Here is an 11,130-nt window from a genome sequence, read left to right as displayed (position 1 = left end):
AGAGTTTTTTCAATTTTGAAATTGAAATTTCTCCTAAACTATTTCGCGCAAGACTTTAAAGAACACGTGTTTTACAACAGCTCCAACACATGGGTACCCATGTAATTTCACTTAAAAAACACTTGTTAGAACTCAACATTGCAATGGAAGAAGACGCAGAAGGGAATTGTAGGGGTTGCAGAAGGTTATGATGAGTTATACGGGTTGCAGAGGGTTATGGTGAGTTGTAAGAGTTACAGAAGTGATGGAGATGATGATTGGGGTTTCAGAGGGTAATTGAGGGGTGGAGCAAAGGATGATGCGCAAAGGTGCTCGGTCGTGGTGGGGTTGTGGTCACAACTCACAAGAGAAGGAAGGGGGGTTAGTGGCTGGGATGTTGCATATTGCTACCACAATCACCACTCTAGCAGCTTATGTGCCTCCGCCGTTTGCCCTGCAATGTTTCGAAATAATATATTTTTTTTATTATAAATTTTGGACTGTTTGGAACCGACTAGGAATCGAAAGTAGTCCACCCTTTAGTTGATGGTCCTGAATTTCATATTTGGAACCAATTAGCTTATTGGTCCGATTGTTTGCCTGACTCCTTAGGACTAGGACCGTTAAAGAACCAGACCAATTGACACCGTAGGCATTACAAACTTAGCATTTATGAAATGTGACCTCAAACATAATATATCAAACTTGAGGTATGTATACGTCATTTCTCCAAACGTTAGGTAGTCAGGTGTAGGGGTTGTAACTTGTAACCATCCTACCAAAAAAACTTCGTGTCTTTTGCTGACTCGCTGTTCTTTTCGAACTCTGGTGGAAGACGAGGAGAGAGGGAGAGAGAGGAAGTGGCGATGGAGAGGGCGGAGAGCTCAGTAGGAGAAGCCGATAGGAGGCATTTAGGGGAGACAGCGGGACTTATTATGCGGAGCCATAACAACCCGGAACCTCTTTGGCCCACAATCGATGGCCCTCTCGGCCTCTCCGAAGAAGATTCAGTGAGCTATGCCCGTAAGTTCTTCAAGTTCGGATTTCTCTTGCTTCCTTGGCTGTGGGCTGTTAATTGCTTCTACTTCTGGCCGGTTCTTCGCCATTCCCCTTCCTTCCCTCGCATCCGTCGCTGTAAGCGTTTCATCTCCGAATCTTCGATTGTTGTAGCTCAAGTCTTCTGTTTCTGTTTGGTACATATTTAGGAACTGGATGTATTATTTTTTTGTTTGTTTTAACCCCCTACCCAGATGCGGAATTAGTGCATGTAGACTTGATTGAAGAATCCCTAATCTGAACTTTGTTATTTCTATTTCGAAAAAAATTGGAACGATGTAAAAGTTTTTTGGACTGTCAATTTGAAATTCCGTTTGGCATATGTTGTTATTATATTTTACTTCTATATGGCTATAAGGAAAACTTTTTCAAATTGTAAAAGACCCTTGTGTAGATTTTCTTGTTGAGTTTATTCTATTTCGTGTCTGCCTTCTTTAATAGATCTAAATGTGTTCCACTTGTCCATCCTTTTATCCGATGGTGTCTACGGTTTGATGCATATGTTTCCTCCTTCCTCCCTAATCTCTTGTTGTGGTGGGAACCTTTATTTGATGATTTTCCCTCTTTTTTTTTCTTTTTTTTTCTTCATAAAAGTCTACGCGACTAAGTGTCAATCGACTCAATATCCACGCTGGTGTCATGTTATTTGTGTGCGTCTGGGTTTCCTTTCCTTTTTCTTTTAGTTTCACTTTGATTCTATATGTAGTTAGCTCCTGCATTTTCATTTTTCTTTTGGTAACATTTATTTTATTTAGCATCAGGAAAATACCATGTCTAATTCAATTGAAAATATGGCATCAACAATTCACACTTATAACAACAACAGCAACAACAAGAGCAACTCAGCCTTATCCCAACTAAATGGGGTCGGCTACATGGATCCTTGCCCTCCAATCAATTCTATTCGAAGTCACACTTGATACAAGGCCTAAGCTATGCATGTCTTTCTGATGTAGTCCTAGGTAGGAGTAATCCCACTAGGAGCCAGGGTAATGGGTTCACCTAACAAGGCTGGCCGATTGGGGCAGCTTAGGCTACACAGGACAGAAATTAGGGTTAGGGCTAACTAATAGTAATGGGGTTTATAGGGTTTTAATATGCAGGTTTTAAAGGTCTTAATGAACTAGGTTTGGTTAGGTTTGGATAAGTTTTTTAAATTTCAGAAATTTTAGGTTTAGAGTTTCGGGTTTTGGGAATGAAGGAGAAGATGAGATTTAGGGTTTAGAGCTGGAATTAGGTCAAGGGGTTTTGGTCGAGTGTCATTGGTATGGAGAGGGTGGTTCGGTTGAAGTTTGGTGTGGTTTGGATGATAGTTTAAGTCTGGATAGATGTTAGAGGTTTTAGGTTTTAATGGAGAAGGAAGGGGATTAGGGTTTTGATTGAGGAGATGGGTTTGAGACTACAGTCGAGTGGAAGGGTTGACTCAATGATGCTGTGATTAAAATTTGAAAGCAAACAGTGGAGGGAATAGGGCTGGACTGATTATAGAAGAAGCTAGGGTTTATGGGATCGATTAGGTTAGATGGGGGGGGGGGGGAAAGAAGAGAAGGATAACTTGCAGAAACTGTAAACACTTACTGGATTGCATATGTGCAACAACAGTAACTTGAAGAAGCTTGATTGAAGAAAAAGGACCTCCCGATCTACAAGATGCAAGGAGTCGCCGGAGTCCACCAGCCCTCACCCTTGATATGACTCACAAGGGAACCTTGATATTACTCACAAGGCAATTCTCAGAAAAGAGAAGCAGCAACAGTCATGGTCAGCAGCAAATCGATTTTTTTTTAAAACATAATTAGGTGGGGGAGCCTCTCCCATGATCTCTTATTAAATAAAAGGCCGAAGGCCTAATTCCTAGGACCAATACAACTCTAATCTCCATCCAAAATCGTGGAGAGGTACAATTAAGTGTTTTAAAACAATTCAAAAAGTATAATAAGACTCAATTGACCCTAATGACTTAAAAACAACTTAAACTACTTAAAATAAAAGAAGATTCCCTACTAGCCAATAGGATATAAGAACCTCTTAGCCAATAGGATAACTTCAGTTAAATTAGACCAATTGAACCAATTGGATGCAACCAATTTAAACCGGTTCAATTAAAAACACAAAATAAAAACTAAGTATAGAACTAAAATAAACTAAACTAAGGCTCCTACTAAAACCCTAGGCTTAGGGTGGCTTCTTCAATTCGAGGAGGCTAGGATCTGCATCACTTTCCTTACCACTTCTCCTAGGATTATTTTAGGTCTGCCCTGGCTCTTTTAGTTCCTTCAATCTGAATCAAATCACTCCTCCATTTTGGAGCATCCAAAGGCCTTTATTGAACATGGCCATGCCACCTCAAAATGACTTTCTTATAGCTTATAATGTATTGGAGCTACTTCCAAATTAGCTCTAATATATGATAATACTTACTCTATCCTTCCTAGTTTTGCCACTCATCCATCTCAACATCCTCATCTCTGCTACACTGAGTTTATTTATATGATGCTTCTTAACTGCTCTACATTTTACACCAAACATCATAGCCGGTCGTATGACTGTTCTATAAAATTTTCCTTTTAAGTTTTAAAGGAATACGTCGATCACACAACACTTCAGACGCAACTCTCCACTTTATCCATCCTATTTTAATTCTCTGTGAAACATCATCCTTTATGTCGCCTTCTTTATTTATGATTGAGCCCAAAAACCTAAAATAATTACTTTGCGGAATCTCACTTTCATCAATTTTCACCACCTCATTATTTGTCCTAGTGTAACTAAAGTTACACACCATATACTCCGTATTCGTTATACTTATCTTAAAACCTTTTGATTCCAAGGTTGATCTCCATAACTTCAACTTGGTGCTAATCTCTGGTTTTGTCTTGTCCACAAAAACAATATCATCAACAAAAAGCATACACCAAGGAACTTCATCTTGAATGCATGTTTAAATCATCCATGATAAGTGCAAACAAATAAAGGCTTAAAGTTGATTCTTGATGTAACCCAATTGTACTTGGGAATTCACTACCTTGACCCCCCACAGTTCTTAAACTAATCACTAAACCATCATACATATCTTTAATTATGTCCAAATATTTACTTGGAACACTTCTTTAGTATTGCTAGGTTAATTCTCTAGGGACTCTATCATCAGCTTTTTCTAGGTCAATAAAGACCATATTGAGATCCTTTTTGCAATCTCTAAATCTTTCCATGAGTCTCCTAAGTAAGTAAATAGCTTCTGTCGTGGATCTTACTGGCATAAAAACCAAATAGGTTCTCCATAATAGTAGTTTCTTATCTCAGGTGGGTTTCAATATCCCTCTCCCATAATATAGTTATTGCAACTCTGAATATCACCTTTATTTTTGTAAATTGAAACCACAATGTTTTTCCTACATTCATGATTCATCTAACGTTTTCCGCGTAATCTTATTAAACAGCTTGATTAGCCAAGATAGACTACATATTCCTAAGCTCTTCCACACTTCTATTGGGACCTCATTTGGGCTTCGTGCCTTGCCTACTTTCATCTTCCTTAAAGCTTCTACTTTAGACGCCCTAATTTTTTGTATATATCTACGATGCGGTTTCTTGATGGGTAATGCATTCTTCTGGGACTCCTATAATTCAACATTAAATTGATTTTCCACTGACTTCCAAACCACTATGCCCTTCCTTCCACATCAGCATATATATATTGGATGGATATGGTAATATATTCAAATAAGCACAAAAAATACAAGCAGATCAGAAGTTTGAGCATGACTGGAAAACAGCCGGTACACCTAAGATCTGCATGTTCAAGAGAACTAAATAGGATCAAGATCAAGAGGCCATAATCACCCTATTCCTCAAGGATCAAGATCTCGGTTTCGGTCAGGCCCAAACCCGTGACGTGCTGGATCGTTTTTCGAGGTTTCGACACTAGGTTTCAACTCTAGGCCTTCCAGGGTCAAAACTTGGGTTTCGACCATGGGTTTCGTTTCGGCCAGGCCCGAAACAAATATAACTCGGAGATTTTGGTTAGTTTTGACTGAAACCTACAACCATGCTATTCCTAGGGGTATCCTCACACAACCTAGTTGGTTCACCCAGCTTCCTTCCTATCTCAAAGGATATTGAATTCCGAAGCTGGGCATACGATCTGGCCTTACCAGTCCATTTCCTTCTATTCCTTTCCATCCATAAATGATATGTAGTTGCACAAAAACCATCTTTCCCGCCAGTCATAGTAGCCCGTGCCTCTAAATGAATCCCTCACCCACCCACTTCCATTCTTTGCCAAGTCTGAGAAATGCTTCTATTTACTGGCCAACATTTCATAATAATTCTATTCCATAGAGAGCCTTGAAAAGAACAACCAAAAAACAAGTGATGAACATCTTCGTGACTAGCCCAGCACAAGCAACAACTCGAGCCTGCAGAAATGCCTCTTTGATTAAGCAAATCAAGAGTCGGCAGAGAGTAAATAAGTGCCCTCCATGTGATCAAATTATAGTTGTCAAAGTGTCCAGGCGACCTAAGGCGGTGAAGGGGGCCTAAATGCTAGGCAACACCAACAAGGCGTCCAAGGCGCCTGTTTAGGCACCCAAGGTGCCTGGATGCCTAGGCGATGCCTTGAGAACTATGGATAAAAGAATGACAATGAATGTGTCCAGCAAACCTGACCACACTGTACCATGGGAAAACAGTACCCCAGACTCTGATCAAGTTCCATGTAGATGCTGACGAGAAAACGCTTGAGGAAGACTCAGTCCAGACAACACACTCTCCACTCCCGCTATGTGTTCTGACAACTTGGTCTAGAGAACCCCACACACATCAATTAAGCTTGGAGAAATTGCAGGCCCTGGGTCCCATCCTTCAACTGTGATAATATCAGACACCAAAGCAAGCCTCTCCATACCAAAATCATAATGGATTCTATCCCCATAAACTTGAAGAATAACTCCATGAGCCAATTATCCAACCATAAAAGTGTTGAGAACACAATGTCAACTCTACCCTTTATAACTTCCTGTACTAGGGGTCTACACTTCAAAATCTTGTTCCATGTCCAAGAGCAATCCGTTGGACAAGAAGCTATTTAAATGGAATCATTCTGGAGAAATTTGGAATAAATCCAATCCACCCAAATACTCTTGTGATGACTAACCACTTGCCAAAGGAGTCTAAGAAATCCCACTGTGTTGACTTCCTTCTTCTCAGCTCCATACCCCCTTCTTTCTTAGGCAAATAGATGGAAGCCCAACTGATAGTATGCACAAAATTATTATCTTCCGACCCCTTCCACAAAAAGGAACTCATGTTAGATTTCTGAATGACTGAACTTGGAATCCCAAAAGCATCAGTCCAGAAAATCTATGTACGGTGCTTAACACTTCAAACTAGCTCCAATCTTCCTGCAAAGGATAATAATCTTGCTTTCCATAGTTGCAGTCGTTTCCTGAGCTTGTCCAAAATAGGATTACAGTGGTGAGTCACCAACTTTGAAACAATGAGTTGCAACCCTAAATATCTCACTGGAAACCTACCAATCTGAAAATCTGATGATCTCTGCAAACTGTCTTTGATGTCATTAGAAATCCCCCCCCAAGAACAAGGAGGATTTCTCCTTGTTCACCTTAAAGCCAAACATGACTTCGTAAGAGTGGAGAATATCAAGCACTGTAGAAACTGGCTGTTGATCCTCTTTGGTGTAAATCATAACATCATCTGCAGGAGATCTCATTTATTGTACGCCTTGGATGCAGTCCAATGTGCTTCTGATCCATACTGATCTGAATACTGTGAGAAAGCACTTCCAACACCGAAGTGAAAATGTAAGGGGACATAGGGCATCCGTGCCTAATGCCAATTCTGCTTGCGAAAAAGTCCACAGTAGTAAAATTGATGAGAACAGATAATTGAACTGATGAGATGCAATGGAATACCCAGTCCACAAAGACAGAAGGAAACAACATCTTCTCCATCATTTCCTTCACAAACCCCCACCTCAATGAGTCATAAGCTTTGTGCAAATTAACATTCAACAAATCAGCTGGAGGATGAGATTTCCTATCATAACCTCTCACAAGTTCATGGCACAATAATATATTATCTTTGATATTCCTACCCTCAATGAAGGCCCCTTGGTTATTACTGACCAACTCATCCACAATTGATTTGAGCCTATTTGCCGACAATTTTGATATGAACTTATAAAGCAAATTGCACAAGGCAATAGGTCTATACTCATGAAGATAATTAGCTTCCTCATTCTTTGACATTAAACTAAGGAAAATCTGGTACCTCCTTTATTTGGGCTGGATTGCTGAAAAAACTTGGAACTGCACGAATCAAGTCCTCTTTAAAATACCCCAAGCAGAAATAAAAGAACTCCATACTAAAATCATCTGGACCAGGTGCTTTGTTCGCTTTGTTTGCTTTGATTGCCTGCAAAATCTCCTCTTCTGATGGCAAAGTCTGCAACTTCAGGATCATATCTTCAGAGAGAAATCTGTTGACTCCATCTGGAATATGCTACCTAACTGAAGGTAATCCAGGATAAAGATGCCTCTGTAAAACAAGCTGACCTCCTCCTTAATATCCTCCACTTTGGTGACAACAGCCCCTCTTCTAACAGATAACTTGGTCGTGCTAGATTTGTTGAAATTTGCCTTCATATTATGGTGGAGTAACTAGAATTGGAGTTGCCTAGCTGTAGCCAGGAAACCCAGGACTTCTGCCCCAGAAAACTCTCTTCCCTCTGAAGTAGAAACTCCACTCTCCTTCTCAACACCTTCTCCTCCTCCGGTCCTCCGCCAAAGAGCTATTCCCCACATCCCCCTGTAGTCTTGAACATTCTGGAGCTCCCTTTTGCAGGAAAGAACATCTGAGGTAATATAACCAACACAGAGCAGTTCCAGGACTTCAGAGCATGCTTTACCTCTCTGGGTTTATGGGCAAAGAGAGATAAATAAGGACAATGCCCCCTAACTGGTCTCTCCCAAACTACCAACCGAATTAAATCTGAGTTAGTAGTCCACATGTCAAAGAACCGAAAAGGCTTCGGGCCAAAAGAAACATAGGGCTATGGTCTGACGTTCCTGGGGGCTCAAAGGCTGCCTCAGAGGCACCAAAGTCAGACAACCATGTATCATTAACTAACACTCTGCCCAATTTGTAGGCAACTCTTCTGTCCCCTTGTTGCTTGTTGGACCAAGTGAGAAATGGGTGTGACCAACGAAGATCAGTCATCCCATTATCCTCCAAACAAGAATTAAACGCTCCAATACATCTTCAACTTGGCCATCACCCACCTTCTCATTGGCATTCCTAACAACATTGAAGTCTCCTGCCATACCCTATGGTGTGCAACTGTCAGAAGCTGCCACAATTTTCAAGTCAGCCCACAGAGTAGGCCTAATGTAGGACAGATTTGAGAGCTTCACTCAGTCCCAAAATAGGATCTTAAACCAGAGAATAAGTCACACGAATGGGCTGGAACTTGGATCGAGTGGTCCTCTAGCAGGGGGAAGAACTTGATCAATAGCTGGGAGTGACTTGATGGCTGGATTGGGCAGAAAAATGAGGGGACAGAATTAGAAGGTAGGGTCAAAATTAGAAAATAACCACTGATCTGATCTGAGACTTGCACCAGAGAGGTTTGAAGGTTCAAGGCAACTTCTAATCGCAGTAGAACAGTGTTGGGATGAAGAACCAAGCTTGTATCAGCCTCCCAGGTTTCCCACCGAAAGGAGTCGACTGGATCAAACACCAGCCCCTTCCACCTTAGATCAAACAATAAGGAAACTCCATAGGAGCAAGCATGCAAACAGCAGCAAGAGTTGAAGCCAAAATCATGGGCTATTCAGCCCCTTGGGTTGTTTTATATAATCCATGCACAAACAAGAGAGTGTTGCTTCTAGACTACCACAAAATAGAAACTAACCACTTAGTTATCCCACAAAGGCTTCAAATACCTCACATTTGGGCTTATAGAATTGGCCCTTTACAATTGAATATCCAAAAATGCCAAGCCCATGACCCATGTAACCCATAGGGGACTTAAAATTAAGTCTAACTTGAACCAATCTTGAACCACAAGTTCAGTTGGACCCAAAAGGCTGAACCAAACCCAAAACAACAAACTCTTCTCTTCTTGCTGGAATTCTGCTATCATCTAAAGGAAGTGACACCTCTTCTTTTTTTTTTTTTTTTTGGGGGGGGGGGGGATTGTGTTTGGGTGGGTGTCGGGGGTAACTCTATTGAGAAGTCATGTGTTGTCACTGTATTGCTGAGATGTTCACTTTACATGTTAAAGCATCTCTTGCTGCATGTACCAATTTTGTGTGAAGTTTCTTAAGAACATGGCTAGCGTGCATTGTTGTGTTTTAGGATGTAAAAGGAGTTTTGGGTTGGTAAATGATTGCATTTCTCTTCCAATTTAATCGGATGTTTTCCCTTTATGGGTAAAACATCAATTCTATGATTCATATTTCATTCATCAATAAAGCATCTTATAAACATGATAAGATATCCTCCAATCCCCCCCCCCCCCCAAAAAAAAAAAAATAACAAAAACAAAAGCAAAAAAAAAGAGAGAAAAAGAAGCATGGTTTGACATTTCATAACCAATTCTTGCTACCATCTTTTCTTTGTGTGGGTGGGTGGCATAAAGTTCTTGCTACCATCCAGTGTTCCAGTTAATGAAAAGCAAATTTAAAAAAGTTATAATCTAATTCAGAAGGACATTTAGATAGTGAAACTTTTGGCTTAGTTTATGGGATTTAAGGGACTAAGTAGTGGTGAAAGGGAGACCTTCTTTTGGTGGGACTCTTAGGTGGTGGTGGGGGGGGGGGGAATAAAATCTCCTCTTACAACTGTTTTCTTTATGTTTATTTTGTTAAGTAGATTAGGTTCTCATTAGGGCAGTCTTGGGTTTGGAGATATTAATCGTGTTTCTTGCTCGGAAGATCATGTTCATCACTGAACGAGTCCCTTCTAAGAGGGTGCTTATGCCAGAGAGAGTAATTAGGTGAGTTCTTACCATCTGATAGATATAGAGTTGGGATAATCTATTCAAGCTTATTGTGTCCTAGTTAGTCTATTAGATGAACCTATTAAATGGCAAGTAAAACTGGGATGATTAGACATATGTGTTACAGGGTCCTAAACTCCTAGATGTCCTGGAGCCCTAGATCTAAGATTTTCCCATATTTGAGTGTTTTCTATTTCAATGCCAATTCAATATTCATGGTAATGTTTAATCTGATTTGGAAAAAGATTCTTAATCCTCTCTTTGTACCCTGTCGCCCGGGAGGAGGGGCCTTCTTATGCTTGCACCTATAGAATCCTACCTTGATGGTTTTATATGGGCTTTCTTCTACAGATGTTGTTGGATCAGCAATTGGGTTTGTAGGTTTCACAGTGATGCTATCGTCTTGGGCCCTCACATTTGCCATTGGAGGGGAGCGTCTTTTTGGCCCTGTTTGGGAACGTCTTGTCATGTACAATGTTGCTGACAGATTAGGCCTGACAGGTTGGAACTAATTACGAACTTCTCGCACATAATAGCTTACAGAAATTTTAGTGTATTTCTTTTCTGAGATACTGAACATTTTGGTATTAATTTGCTGTTTTTTGGGTTTTGTTTTTTTGAAAGAATGCCATTCATATTTGTAAAATCAGTTGTATAAACAATCAGTGAGCGGTATTCATAATCATTTTTAGGTTTTGGTGATTTCAGATTACACTCCAGTAAGTGTTTGACGTGCTAAATTGAATGATGGCCTCCAAATGGATGGAGGCTTCAGCAAAAATCCGCACGTATTGAACCATTAACAGTGTAACATACTTCCTTGAAATGGCAACTGAAGTATGTTTACTTCACTTTCAATAAAATAGTATCAGAAATATTTTTCTTCAATGTAGTTGATCTGAAATATTTATCTATTATTTTACATCAACTCTATTTACAACCAAACACCCTAATTAAAAGTTTCAATTTCCATCAAGTTTGGTTTTTTTTTTTTTTAAGTGAAACCATCAAGTTTGGTTTACTGACCCAGTTTTCTGTGACTTGTGAACAAATCATAATCTTTCCAAGTGAGG

General features: G+C 40.1%; 1 protein-coding gene across 1 annotated transcript; it reads left to right on the top strand.

The window, feature by feature from the left end:
- Positions 1-795: 795 nt before the first annotated feature.
- On the top strand, positions 796-10,803 carry LOC122663765 (probable gamma-secretase subunit PEN-2). The gene is made up of 2 exons (XM_043859410.1): positions 796-1,113; positions 10,409-10,803. The coding sequence occupies exons 1-2, from the start codon at positions 846-848 to the stop codon at positions 10,567-10,569; spliced, it is 429 nt and encodes a 142-aa protein (XP_043715345.1). The 5' UTR covers positions 796-845; the 3' UTR covers positions 10,570-10,803.
- The last annotated feature ends 327 nt before the right edge of the window (positions 10,804-11,130 follow it).

The sequence above is a fragment of the Telopea speciosissima genome, chromosome 1 (genome assembly GCF_018873765.1).
Source record: "Telopea speciosissima isolate NSW1024214 ecotype Mountain lineage chromosome 1, Tspe_v1, whole genome shotgun sequence".
In the NCBI taxonomy this organism is placed as follows: domain Eukaryota; kingdom Viridiplantae; phylum Streptophyta; class Magnoliopsida; order Proteales; family Proteaceae; genus Telopea; species Telopea speciosissima.
Note: the sequence above shows the minus strand (reverse complement) of the source record. Positions and strands in the feature narration are given on the sequence as shown.